At 45.1% G+C, this 13,805-nt stretch overlaps 2 protein-coding genes and 1 long non-coding RNA gene across 3 annotated transcripts; all 3 read left to right on the top strand.

The window, feature by feature from the left end:
• Nucleotides 1-20: 20 nt before the first annotated feature.
• LOC139653918 (centromere protein F-like) lies at nucleotides 21-3,431 on the top strand. Its single transcript, XM_071530930.1, has 3 exons — nucleotides 21-188; nucleotides 783-914; nucleotides 1,650-3,431. Exons 1-2 carry the CDS (start codon nucleotides 47-49, stop codon nucleotides 899-901), a joined length of 261 nt encoding a protein of 86 aa, XP_071387031.1. The 5' UTR covers nucleotides 21-46; the 3' UTR covers nucleotides 902-914; nucleotides 1,650-3,431.
• Nucleotides 3,432-4,226: 795 nt separating this feature from the next.
• LOC139653913 (uncharacterized) lies at nucleotides 4,227-6,899 on the top strand. The gene is made up of 3 exons (XR_011696012.1): nucleotides 4,227-4,295; nucleotides 6,032-6,182; nucleotides 6,805-6,899. It is a non-coding gene; the product is annotated as an uncharacterized lncRNA (long non-coding RNA).
• Nucleotides 6,900-6,929: 30 nt separating this feature from the next.
• On the top strand, nucleotides 6,930-13,216 carry LOC139653912 (potassium channel subfamily K member 10-like). The gene is made up of 6 exons (XM_071530923.1): nucleotides 6,930-7,118; nucleotides 7,313-7,424; nucleotides 9,051-9,211; nucleotides 10,265-10,451; nucleotides 10,782-10,918; nucleotides 11,050-13,216. The coding sequence occupies exons 1-6, from the start codon at nucleotides 6,930-6,932 to the stop codon at nucleotides 12,082-12,084; spliced, it is 1,821 nt and encodes a 606-aa protein (XP_071387024.1). The 3' UTR covers nucleotides 12,085-13,216.
• The last annotated feature ends 589 nt before the right edge of the window (nucleotides 13,217-13,805 follow it).

Raw genomic sequence — 13,805 nt, 5'->3', positions numbered from 1 at the left:
TGTCTCTCCTGTCTCATTACCTGAGGCAGCAGAAATTGGAGACAAGATGCTGTTTTCCGGTTCCTTCCCCATCCCGGCCGACCCGGCCCGTCTGGCCGAGCGAATCCGCCGCAACCGGAGCCAGCTGTCAGCCGCCTTCGACGACACCGAGTACGAACCCTACGGCCTGCCGGAGGTCGTCATGAAAGGTGACTTTATTACCTGTGTGTCTGTTAAGATGGAAGTTGCTGCTTTTGGAAGGAAATTTGACCCTCTGAACAGTCAGACTTGATTCAGCGCAGTTGTGAATGTGCAAATTTGCTTAAAAATTCGGACACGTGGCCTTTTCTCTTTGGTGGTTTTTCACATTTACAGTAAAAAGAAGCATCTTATAGGCTGTTTTCATGGGAGAACTTTAATTGTGTGAAGCAAAAAGCCTCTGTCGGCTTCCTTACTCTCTCATTCTGTTCTACCATACAAAGCCAAAGAGCAAATACTGCATGAACCTGTGAAAAACAACTTCAAAGTTTATCTCCTGCGCTAATGTTGGTATGGAAGTGGACTGTGTGTCATTTAATAGCGTTTATGGGTGCAATGTCTGTTAATAGGAAATATAAACCCTAGTCATAACCCTTTAAAGCACACAAAACAGTAGCTGTTGTTTTTTCCCCTCAGTGCTTCCTTTCCTGATCTCCTCTTTCTGCATCTGCTTTCACACTCTATCCTTCCCCTGCTTCCCTCTAATCCTCACCTATCTGTTCCTCTGTCTTTCCTCTCTCCCTCCTCCTCTTCCCCTCCTGCAGGTTTCGCTGACATCCCCAGCGGTCCCTCCTGTCCGTACATAGTGAGGAGGGGTCTGTTAGGGACGGCTGCTGTACCCCTCCCTCAGAACGACCCGGGCCAGAGGGAAGAGACGGATTAGTACATTGCTACAGGTAACCAGCATAGACTATCATTGATTACTGCCATTAACCTGGGGAAAACAATCCTTGTTTCTTTCCTGTTTCTTTTGTTTCTTTTATTTTTATTTTGTGGCAGTAGGTGACAGCATAGCGGCACTTTTTAGTTTTGTGACCCAAGAACTAAGAGATCCCATTCAAAAAGCATTGTAACATGTCAGAGAAACATAGATATAAATTAGTTAGTTTAATTTCTGAAAGTAAGACCCTTTTTCAGATGTATACATTTTATGTTTGAATATCAGGGTGTATGCAGGTCCTGAAGTCTTACCATGTTACTAATTGTTTTATTCAGACTTAAGGTCTTTAAAGGCCTTGAATATAGCTCTTAAATTCAGTTTCAATCATCAGAGATGAATTACATCTCTCTTCACAGATTGTGCTTCATAGCTTGTCATGTGTAGTCCCATCCTCCTGCTTCAAAAAATCCATCTTTACAAGTCATTTTAATCTAGTATTAAAGTCTTATTTTTCTCAAAACAAGCAGCTGAGACAATTCCACTTGATTCCAAAGCAAATCACCTTATTTCTCAAATTAAATGATATTTGCTTTAAATTATATTTGCTTAAATTATATTGTCATGTGAAAATTATGTCAAGTGAAATTATGTCTCTCCATTGGAAGATTTGATTTTTAAAAAATTTTAAGACTCAATATGACACTAAATGAATCATTAAGATCGGTATTTTGTGTGTGCTGCTTGTCTACAGAACCAGAAGAAGAAACCGATCGCTGCAGCCCTGATTAGAAACCTCACTGATGGACGACAGCACCTACATTAAAGGGACGCTCCAGTCACCAGCAACATTAAAGGGACGCTCCAGTCACCAGCAACATTTAGCCCTCCACACCTCTGCAAGTGCTGCAGTGACCCAGGAACCACTGTACATGTGTGTGCAGGTAACCGGGCCTGCATAGCCTGAATAACCTAGTTTTGTCTGCATATAAAATACCTCCATTGTGGATCTAAATGACCTTATAGGCGTTAGTTTACACACTAATAGCTGTGGGGAGACTTGGCTGTCCACCGTAATGCAGTTACTTTACACCCACATGTATATTTAAGGAGGGAGGTAGTGATTTACAGATGTTTGTTGATGTTTCTCTAAGTTAACAACCACTTTTCCAAAGGGACTGTTTAGCTTTCAGTAGCTCCTATATGCCTCAATTAACCTATGGGTCTGGACTCAGTATGCTTTGAATGAAACACAGTGCCTAGTTTATGTTTTTTTTTTTTTTTTTTTTTTTTTTTTAAACAAGCTCCTTGCCAAGATAGGTTTGATATGTTTTCCAAAGGGTTGAGGCCAAGAGATTTTTTTTGTGTGTTGAGACGCCTTATTTATGGACACTTGAATGTGTTTTAGTGGAGGGCAGGTGTTCACGTTTACAATAATTTAGTGAAAGTATGATGTGTGTGTGTGTGTGTGTGTGTGTGTGTGTGTGAGTGAAAGTTTGAGCATGACTGCGTATGCGAACATGCGTGTCGTCATCTCGATGTTACTGTTTGTGTATGTGTGTGTGTGGGAGAAAGGGAGAGGGCGAGCACGTGTCTGTGACTCAATCGAACCTGCATCGGTTTCCGCTCCATGTATGGTGATGCACACTGCGTTCTCTCTCCCTCTCTCTCCCTTTCTCTCTCTCTATCCTCTATCCTCTCCTCCCTCTCCTGCTTTGCTTTTCTGTCAGTCTCCTACACTAACGAGCACTCGTACCTAGCTTTGCTCTGAATTTGCCGAAAACAAAACGTGTGAAGCTGTATTTTACCAATAGAGTAGAGAGGTAGTTTGAGTTGTTTTCCTAGACTTGATCAGATATAATATATTTGATTGATATAGCTGTTTTTGATATATTTTTTTGTTGCCATAAACAACAGTAGCCTATATGTACAGTGTAGATTTTGTAGATGAGTTTTGTAGATGTACAGTATGTTTTTTTTTGTTCAGAACCATATTGTCCTATAACAGAGAATGTTGCAGCCAAGTATCTGACCACTTTGCATGGTACTACAAGATTTGACTAGTTAGTTAAAGCCTTGTTGTCCTATCTTTCTGCAAAATTTACATCTTCAGCATTTTCTTTCATGCACTGCCACATTATTGGAACAGAGCTGCATCTTTGAAATGATTTAAGTTGAAGGTTAAAGACTCACTTACGCTTGTTAAATGAGTGGAGTGATTTTAATTTCTCACATTTTATGTAGAGGTCAAGTTGGTCTCTCCTGGCCTGCTTATTTGACTCAGTCAGAACACAGTGGACTGTTACTGACCTGACTCAGTGTCATCGCCATTCATTTGCCATGTTGACACCCCCCCCCCTCCCCCGAACATCCCCTCCTCTTCAACTGCCTTCATATCTCTGGGATCTGTAGTCTTTTGGCAGCGAGGTGGGTTTTTAGACCCACAGAGGAGAAGCACTGTGAATCTCTTGCCCTCTTTAGGACACTTTTATGTGAATGTATCTCTGTTGACGTTTTGTGTTTGCAGGTAGAATAAAAAGGCTTGCTTTCAAATGAACTGTTGTCTTTTCCTTTGTGAGGTGGCTAGTAGAGGTGGCTTTCGATCTCATGCAGAGATGTTAGGTTTGTTCTTTTCTTCACGGAGTCTTACGTCTCTGTCCACTGTGCCAGGCTGCTCAACCTCTGGCATACAATTAAGCCTAAATGAGTGCCATGCTTCAATGAAGATAGCTTCAGTGTAAGTGGAATATCTTGGTTAAATCACAAAAGCATTTCCGCAAATTAGCAGTGTCCTCTCCCCTCGCCTCTTGGTCAGAAGACATATTTTTGAGAAGATGCCGCGAGCTCGGAGGGAGTGGAGGAGTCGATGGACGACTAAAAGGAGCTCCAGCTTAAGTGTCTGCTATTTTTCACGTTGCACTTTACTTTCTCCTACAGAGAGAAAAATTGCGCGGACCATAACTCTAACTGAAGAAACAAATGTCTCTTTTTGCTTCCCAAAAAGATGGAGAGGTTGGAAAGGCAAGGATTTAAAGAGCTAAGCCCCCCCACATCCAGTTCAGGAAACTCCGGGCCCTCTGCTCTTCCTCTGCAGCGACTGCACTTTGTCAGAGCCACAGTGCTGTAATGGCCTTACACGCACGTACACACACACACACACACACGTGCCTCCGCCTTGTCCCTTTCTTCTACTCCTCCTACAGTCTGCTCTCTGCTGTCAGAGTGATGTAGGGTCCCGAGAATGGGGAAACACCTTCCAAGGAGAAAACACACACACACATCCACACACACTCTCACACACATGCACGTACTCTGCTCCTCAGTGAGTGTCGAATTGTGAGAAGAGGGCACATGCTGCATGGGACAGTCTTTTGGACGGCGCCGTTTCTCCAAATTTAAGGTAAGATATGAAAGAAATCCATTCTTTTCAGTGGGGTTTACTGGGAGCTATGAAGGCGGAAACTTTGAGGAAAGACTGGTTCTGTTGTGTGTTTTCACTTGAGAAGTAGAGTGGCTCTCAGGCCCTCTCTCAAAATATTCCCTTTTTAAATTATAGGTTACCAATTATAGTAGTGAGCTGTCACACTGATTTCAAGAGGCCAGCAGAGGCGATCAATTCCCTACTCTAATAAATCCCTGCCCTTGTAACTATAGCCAACGAAACAATGTAACTGGCTGTGTTTACAAGGACTAAAAATAGGATGTCTCAAAATCACTATGTCTGTGTTTGTGTTTCAGTGAGCATAGCTGATACATTCGGTAAGTGTTTCATTGAAAATATTGTAGTTTTCCTCCATTTTGTAACCTCAAAGGAGATCAGTCAAGACGTCAAGTCCCATGTGACTTCTATAGTCCAAAACAATCCTATCATTATTTTTGAGCATAATTGTCTGCCGGAGCATGAAACCAGAGAGGCAGGATTGTAATCTGACTTCTCCCATTGACGTCTGCATTGCTGCACTGAATAGGAGGCAAATATTTTGAGGGCACTTTTCATCTAAAAGAGCTTTATTTTCATTTTACTGCTGTGAATTCTTCAAAGTCGAATATGTGTTCATCCCCAGAGGGCCAGATTCAGATCTGAATGACGTCACAGTTAGAGAGGCGGGACGAACTGGAGTTTCTAGCCATGGCAGACAGTCCAGAGCATAGGACACATCTGCTAGAATCCGGTGGTATTGCCCTTTAAAACCTGTGACTGATCACTTTGAGTGTAATGTTTGAAGTTGCCTTAGAATCTCTTAGTTTTTGTCTCAGTTCAGCTCGATTTGTCCCATACACCTGCCTTATATGTAAACTAAGGGATAGCCTATGTACATCCTCTCCCCGCCCCGCACTTCCTTTCAAACAGCATTTCTTTGCAAACCTCATGATTTATTACCCCACCTGTCACACTGTTTGGCTTGGGATTAGATCACAGCCCATCAGCCACAGCCCTGTGTTTTTTTTAGGGTTCCCCTCACTCATATCTTAGCAAAATATCAAAATATGCCATGGGAGGTTTAGACAGCGATAACTAATAATACCTTTTCGGCGTAGAAGCCAGGGGCAGAGAGGGAGGCTGTCCACGCAAACCGCAGCCAGCAGTCCATTAGAGCAGAATGCTAACAGTCGGCCCGACTCTGGGAAGTCTCAGAACATTGTCAAGGGCCTTGCGGGGAGCAGGGGCCGGTCGACCAATAGCAGAAGCTCCTAAATCCCCGTCCCAATTGGCTGGGGTCAAGCCGCCGCTCCTTTGTGCGTCTATCTCCGGGGTAAACACCGCTCAAAGAAAACATTAAAAACCAGATGAAGATAAGAGATAAACATATTTTCGATTAACGTCAAGATGTATGTTTGGAGGCTTGGCAGAGGCTAATCGTTTGCAAGGCCACTGGCAGGGCAGCCTGGTGTGTGTCAGTCCCTCTCCGGTTTATTATGACAAAGGCCCTATAATGTGAACACTCATCTAATGCCACTCATAGAACACTCTGCGGCCAGAGTGCGAGAAAGAGAGATGAGCCAAGTTATTAGGTTATCCTGTGCCTATATGTTGGCATCATTTACATTTACAATTTATATACTGTACATGTGTTTGCCTGTTTGTTTTATTAATCTAAGGTGATCTGTATCTTCCTCATGCCAATTGAATTGAAGGAAAAAGAAATGGGCCCACTATCCTGTCGTCCTGAAGACGGGGATCAAGCAGACTGTGAGAAAGAGCGAGGGAGGAAGGAAGAGGGGAAAGATTCATCCGTCACCTGCTTTGAGGAGCTTTAACATGGGATGGGACATCAGTGTCATAAAGGTATCGTCCTCATCAGCCTCTCCGTTATGAAACGCTCTCTGTCCATCGTAGCAGAGGCCATGTGGAAAGCATGTGGAAGCTTTATCCAAAGTGCCTTGCGGTACCTTAAATGCACACATCTTTAGCATGGGTAGGGCCAGTGGGAATCAAACCCTTAAAGCAATATTCCAGTTCCACGTTTTAACATGGGAGTTATTTGGCACTTGACCGCCATGAAAACCAGAATATAAACTAATCAGCAAGATCAGATGCAGCTGGACAAGTTTGTAGCATTCAGATTTTTACTTCCCATTCATTTGAATGAGGCCATGAAAATAGCCTGAAAACTGACATTTAACACGTTTGAGCGGAGGGATACATGCCTCTGCTATGTTCTCGTGGCGGAGGGATACAGGTTCTCTTCTCAGAACCACAGAAATACATTTCTGGGAAAGCTGTCCAAAAACAACAACTTTTTTTCAACTCTTAACTCAACCTTTAACTCACTTTTCCTGTCAGTGACCGGCTCTCAGGTTTTGGTTTGACCAAATACATATAAATAAAAGGTTGTTAATGTCTGTCAGCCTTCCCAGAAAGCCACTTCTGCTGCGTGTTTACACATGTTGCGCTCTCGCACATACAGCGCATCCCTAAAGGAACTTCCTGTTTATGGCTGGCTGTGCCCCCACTGTATCCTGCTGACTGTGAGCCATAGTAGATCCTGACCTCTGACCCCGGAGAAGGGGGTGGGGGGGCAGCGGGGAGAAAATGCGGTACCTCACCCTGCTGGCCATGCTGGTGGGGGTCATGCTGTACCTGCTGATGGGAGCGCTTGTTTTCAGCACCCTGGAGACCCCCAGGGAGAGTTGGGCGTACGACCTGCTGCTCGAGACCAAGGACAAATTCCTCCACAACCACACCTGTGTCGACAAGCTGGAATTCCAAGAGCTTGTTAAGGTATTAAGGGACACACACCTACTCATGCACAGAGGCATCTACAACGATAAAAACAATAGACACATAAAACACACAGACCTACGGTATCTCTCTTCACCATTGCTCTCTTATGAACTATGGGAGATAGTCAAGATAGGATGCACATTTGCATGAGAGGGCCAATATACTATTACAACTTTATCCACATCCTCCAGGTAGTGGCATCTGTGGTGGAGTCAGGCCTGGATGCCAGCAAAGAAAACTTCACCAGCCGCTGGAGCATGGGCTCCGCCTTCTTCTTCTGTGGTACCATCATCACCACCATCGGTAGGTGGGACTCACCGTCAGGGGCGCTTTCATGATGAAATAGCCTTAAACTTACATCTTCCACCAATGGAAGAAGCAGTAGGTCAAGATTGTGTTAAACTGAATGACAGATGGAATGTACCTTCAAGTGAAGACCTTGGTTGGAAAGATTGCTTATCTGACATGAGTTGATCTCTTATGGGGAACTAAAATATAATTAAAAGGAAAATCCACTAGAGTACACATTGTTATTCCTGTAATATTCTACAGATTGTTGTAAAAGTCTTAACTGTGAACATGACTTTCTCCTCAACCGAGAAACTACAGAACCAAAACTCTAATCTGTCACTGCCAAAGAGTTGGAGACTGACTCTCTGGATGTTTGAGCTTTTGATCCAAAGGTTTTATTTCTTTGCAGTGTGAGAATGTATGCACTAGAAAACATACCCATATCCCTGAAAAAAATCACAATGGGTACTGTCACAGTGTCCACACATTTGGTCTCCCATCACCCTGCAGATTTTAACGGATGACTAACCGCAAGTTCTAGTAATGGAGGGAAGTGGAGCCCGGTGGAGCTCCACTTCTTTCCACTTGTTGCCCTGTTTACGTTCCCACTGGATAAAGTGAGAGAAATGGAGCGCTCGGAGGAGATTTTCAAGTTGTTTCCGAAACTTGCAGAGTACACCAAGTTCCATCATTAAAACGGTGACAGCGTCTTTGTATGAATGACCTAATAGCACCCCCTTCGTTGGGGCAGTCGTCACCCCCCCGAGAACAGTTGGTCTCCCATGCATTTTCAATGGTGCAGGTCTCATTGGTTGAGTTAAACCTCAATTGGTGGAGCCAAAGAACCACAGTTTTTCAGAAGCTAACTGGCATACTTGAATGCCAAAGAGGGAGCTGTGGTCAAAATCCAAATAAAAAACATAAATGGCAATTACTTCTTTTATTCATTGATTCATGAACATGGCGTTCTTGGAAGGTCAGCAGGTTCGCTAACTAGAATACCTAGATAGCTAGAAGCAAGTTTGAATTTGGAAGGTCAGCTAGGCTAACTAGCTAAACTAGATAAATTCGTATGGCTAGACTGCTTTTTTTCAGTTAGTAACAAGAGAGTTAGGCTCCATAATATGAGCTTCTTCCTCTCTTAGGCTTACGTCTTGCCTTTTTCACTGTGCTTCAGTCTAATGTTACTTAGCCAGAAAAACTGTGGTTCTGTGGCTCTGCCCACGAAGGTTTAACTCAACTAAGGAGATTATTTCTGCCTCCAGAGAAATGTCTGAGAAATGTTTGTATAGCTAAAACGCCAATCTGCTGAATGCTTCACATCTAACGTATAGGCCAGTGGTTCCCAAAATGGGGACCCCCTAGACTCCTTGAGGGTATCGCAGTGGGTCCCCCAAATGAAGCATTGTTTAATTTAAATATTGTTTCATATGGCAGAATTTAGCAGCACAATGATGGACAAAATTTCCCTGACTTATTATAGGCTACAACTAAAAAGTTTTGAAGCCCTTGCTCTAGGACATAAGGGCATAGGAGCTTATAGATAAACTATAAAGAAACCTTCCTGATTAAATAGCTTTGTGAGGAACCTCTCTAAAACTGAAAGTCCTTGTGGTCTCTCCTTCATTTCCTTAACAGGTTTTGGGAACCTGTCTCCTCGGACATGGTTCGGCCAGCTGTTCTGCGTGTGCTATGCCCTGGTGGGCATCCCCATGTTTGGCATACTGCTAGCCGGAGTGAGCGACCACATGGGCACGGTGCTGCGGAGAGCTGTGGCCAAGATTGAGACCCTCTTTCTGGTGAGAATGGTCTGTCCTGCCCAGGAACCAAACCTCAGTTGGATTTACACTGTCTGCTCAACTCATAGCGTTCTACTTGTATGTAGTGCAGGTTGTTTAAATCCAAACCTAGTCATTATGCCGAGTTTAACATTAGCAAAGTTCACAACTTGAAGAATCCACCTCATGTAATTTTAAAATGTCTTTCAGTTTGGCCTGAATTCTGTCCATCCCTATGTCCCATCATTGAGCTGAACCCTCCTCAACTGTGTAAATGCATGTGCTTGTAGTTTTGAGAGAAATGCTTTTGGGCCACCCTATTGATTTGAAGCATGTTTTCAAAATCAACATCAAAAAATGCTGAAAGAAGCTGCCTGCTGCTTTCACAAAACCCACAAAAACTAGAGACGGAACCGCAGAAAATAAAGTCTCTGCAAGCGATAATTTTTTTTAAAACCTGTATTTATACAGGGAAGGTCTGCTGAGCTTGCACGGCCGTTTTCAGCACTGCCCTGCTAGTTACACTCTTTAACTCCTTGGAGGTGAAGTTCAGCTGCAGTCTTCTACTGTTGGCCGCTGAGCAGGTACACAGGAGCCAATGGGGGTGACGTGCCTTGCTCAAGGGCACCATGACAGTAGTTGTTGATTGATGGGAGAGTGTTTCTCATTCACCGCCCCTGCCCAGAATTTCTGTTTGGGGATTTGAACTCATGATTTGAACTCATGGTCACAAGCCCACCTCTCTAATGTTGGGTGCTACTTCCACTCCTAAATAGGCAGGATTCTTCAAACCAGGGAAGAACTCATGCTTTAGATAAATAGAAAGCATTTATTCTATCTCACAATAGCACTGACTGTCTTCTCATTTCCAGGATAGCACTGTGTACAAAGCATTACTGTACAATTTATTAAAAAAAAAAAAAAAAAAAAAAAGTTAATAGTATCTCAATTTCATCCCTCTCTCCTCTCTCCTCTCCTCTTCTTCTCTTCTCTTCTCTTCTACTATTCTCTTCAATCAGTGCAGTCATTATCAATCATTCTGGCTTTCTATTTTCTACTATCTTTCTCTCTCAGAAACGCAAGGTCAGCCCCACCATTGTGCGTGTGATCTCAGCGGTTCTCTCCATCCTGATTGGCTGTCTGATCTTCCTGGCCGTGCCGACGGTGGTGTTTTGGGAAGTGGAGAAGTGGTCTTTTCTAGAGGCGCTCTATTTTGTGGTCATCACTCTCACCACTGTTGGCTTTGGAGACTATGTACCAGGTATGGACACACACACACACACGCACACGCACACAACAAACTAGATGCAATACACCTCATGTCTTATTTCAAACATTACCAGGTTGGTCTAGTGGTTTCAGCAACCGTCTTTCAACCGGACCACCTAGAATGGCAGCACGCACTCTGTTGAAGTGTCCTTGAGCAAGGCACTGAATCCCTACCAGCTCCAGGCCTGCTGCTCTGTAGCTGAACCTGACCTCTGACCTCCCTGTGGAGGAAGGCAAGAGAGAAGGAGAATTTCCTTGTGGAGATCAATAAAGACTGACCTCACATGCAACTACTCTTTAAGTCCGATTTCTGTGTGTCCAGGTGTGGATCGTGAGGACGATCTGATCTTCAAGCCCCTGGTATGGTTGTGGATAGTGTTTGGCCTCGCCTACTTTGCCTCCATCCTCACCATGATAGACAACTGGCTGAGGGTGCTGTCCAAGAGGACCCGCGCTGAGGTGAGAGATATACACTAGACAGCCTGGAATGTACACCAAGTGCGGGAAGAGTGCGGGAACACTTAATCTTGTTTAGACTCTTCTCTTTTGGACTGCTTATTCCTCTCTGTGTCTCTGTCTCGTCCTCTCAGATGGAGGAGTTGAGAGCCCACGCGACAGACTGGACCCAGAACATCCAGAACATGTCCATGGACTTCCGCATTCCCAACCCTCTGGAGTTCAACGACCCCTTCCTCCTGCAGCGCCGGCGCTGGAAACGCAGCGAGCGCCGCCGCGTCCGACGGGGAGCCCAGGGGACTCTGGGATACTGGGTGCGCCGGGGATCCGTGAACGGACACCTGCCCAACCGCTGGGCCGGCCTTTCCAGCTCCATGAGCCGGCTGGAGGCCCATTCGTCTCTCGAGAGGGCGGTCGTGTCCGAGCCGCGGCCGAGGGTCAGGGGCGGCGGAAGTGGAACGGTACCCAGAGTGGGGCCGGGGTCGAGGGTGGACCCCAGGGTGGGGATGCAGGCCGAGGCCAGGTCGTTTTCCCGCTCACTGGCCCGCTCGTTCTCCCTCCCCGTGGCCCGCTCCGCCTCAGAGCTGGACTCACCAGACCCACCCATGCAGGGAGGATCCCTCTCTGGGTCCGAGTCTTCATTTGACTCCAGATCGGACGCCTCCTCCTGCTCCTCCTTCTCCTTCTCGGGGCTCCGCGGCTTCAAGCCCTGCCAGACAGTCAGCAGCAGGATGGAGGAGGGAGGAGCAAGAGCCGCAGACGCGTATGCAGCTCTAGAGAGAGACACACTGATACCGGAAGAGGAGAGCGTGTTCGCGGAAGATAATAGCCGCGGACATACCCCTGTCTCCTCCTCTCCTGCCGCTCTCCGCCTGCCATCCCCCCGTCTCTCCCCTCCCCTCGCCTCCCTCTCCTCGCCGGGCTGCCAGCTCTTGGATTTCTTCGGGGAGAACCTGGCGTACATCGACGAGTCCTCGGACACCCTGAGCGACCGCGTCCAGCCGGCGGCGAGCGAGGAGAAGAGGAGGCGGCCGCACAAGCCCAAGAGGAGGAGCATGAGGAGGCAGCTGCCGCACAGGTGGAGCCCCCTGCCGTCGAGGAGGAGGCTCAGCAGCGATATGCAGCCACCGTCCAACCCCCCCACACCACCTCCACACTCCCCCCTTTGAGACTGATGGAAACACATCAACCCTCCCCTGTCAGAGGAACTGAGAAACCTCCTATGCTCTAACAGCCATCGCACTCCCATGTGAGGTCAGGAGGTGCTGAAAAGAACTTAATAGTCACTTTTAGACACCAAGGCTGTGGGTTTAGACTTCAGAGACTTCCCAAACTTTTGAACTCGTAACATTTCATACCACATCCATATCCCAGCCACTCAAAGGTGTCATCAAAGAATATTTTGTTGCTGTTCCAGGATATTTTTAGTCAGCTCCTTTTTTAGCTATGCTATTTCTGGTGACTAATTAGTAGCTGTACATACAGAATAACGACAGAATAACGGAAACACCTTATATATATATATATATATATATATATATATATATATATATATATATATATGTATATATATATATATGAATACTTCATAAGGAGCAGTGCCACCCTTTGCCTTCAGAACAGCTTCGGTGGCTGTGTGTAGTGGGATATTGGACCTTTCTCCATGAAGGAAAACCTCTAGTTCCTTGAGGGATGAAGGAAGTGGAAATGTGCTTCACATGAAGGTTCAGTGATGTTTAGATGTGCTGGTTGGGGAGGCCATGGAAGGAGTGTGAATTCATCCTGGTGTTCATGAAACCACTCTTAAATTGTGAAAAGGGGTGAATGGTGATTCATCAGACCATATGTACTGTTACATATTAAGTGGTCCAGGGTTTGCGCTCCTTACAACAGGTTATGCGTCTTTGTGTGCTGGCTGTGGATACAAGAGGTTTGCGAATGGCAGCCTGCCCTAAATACCAGCTTTGTGAAGCTCATGATGCTCAGTTTCTGTCGAGACTGCGTCACAGAGGTGTTGATTCAACTGTGTGGTAGTTCTTGAGGCTGTAGTTTGTGGTGTTGTTTAGTACATATCCTGTTAAGTGTCCTTCAGTAAATGTTGGTGAGAGTCTACTTGTGACTTCTGTTCCTTTTTGGCATGTTGTCATGATATTCTAAGACTTTCCCCCTTGCCACATTAAATAATTTTGCAGTGTTTGCCACCAATGCACCAGCAATTGAGACAGCGACTATCCAGCCTCTTTGTCCCTTATGTTGCCTTCAAAACTCATATAAATGGTGATTGTCAGACCTCTGGTACAACTCAACATTATCTCATTATTTTTGAGACTTATGCTTTGTCTACATAAACTTAATAACTAAAATAAAGCTGATACATTCTGCTAATTGGTATTCAACTTAATATGACTCACCTGTGCAGCTGCTTTTGTAATTGTGATTTAGTTACTTCAAAGTTAATGTCCTTTTTCATGTGGTGTTAATGTTATTATTATATTATTGTCCACCCCCTGTAATTCAGTAGGTGCAGTGGCATATGAGCTGGATCCATGCCTGTTGCTCCTGACCCTCCGCCTGGTTCATCCAGAAGGTGTAAAGTGGGGAAACAGAATGCTCTTGCTTACTGGAACTCACAACTTGAAAACTGCTATGTAAGGGGCTATTACGGCTTTATGCCCTATAACAGGGCCAAAATAAGTAAGTGACCAAATCCACACTCGGATTGAGATTTCCGGATGTTTTGTTGATCGCTGAGGTCTGAAAAGAGAGGAGTTACACATGACTTGATGATTTGCAATATTGTGAATCTGGCTCATAACACGTTGCATTTTTTTTTACCTTCTCTTTCTTTTACCTTTCACTCTCCTTTCTGCACAATCCAATAATAAAAGAG

This window comes from Centroberyx affinis, unplaced genomic scaffold (genome assembly GCF_046629955.1).
Source record: "Centroberyx affinis isolate AG114_WGS23_722 - 3 ecotype Tasmania unplaced genomic scaffold, CSIRO-AGI_Caff_v1 ptg001999l_1, whole genome shotgun sequence".
NCBI classification, from domain to species: domain Eukaryota; kingdom Metazoa; phylum Chordata; class Actinopteri; order Beryciformes; family Berycidae; genus Centroberyx; species Centroberyx affinis.
This window is presented reverse-complemented; position numbering and strand designations above follow the sequence as displayed.

What these genes read in the sequence shown, in the direction of transcription:
- LOC139653918 (XM_071530930.1), top strand. Translation starts at nt 47, where the DNA reads ATGCTGTTTTCCGGTTCCTTCCCCATCCCGGCCGACCCGGCCCGTCTG. An exon ending in GCCGGAGGTCGTCATGAAAG is followed by an intron (nt 189 to 782) that starts GTGACTTTATTA and finishes CCCCTCCTGCAG; the next exon opens with GTTTCGCTGACATCCCCAGC.
- LOC139653912 (XM_071530923.1), top strand. Translation starts at nt 6,930, where the DNA reads ATGCGGTACCTCACCCTGCTGGCCATGCTGGTGGGGGTCATGCTGTAC. An exon ending in AGATTGAGACCCTCTTTCTG is followed by an intron (nt 9,212 to 10,264) that starts GTGAGAATGGTC and finishes TTTCTCTCTCAG; the next exon opens with AAACGCAAGGTCAGCCCCAC. An exon ending in CTTTGGAGACTATGTACCAG is followed by an intron (nt 10,452 to 10,781) that starts GTATGGACACAC and finishes CTGTGTGTCCAG; the next exon opens with GTGTGGATCGTGAGGACGAT.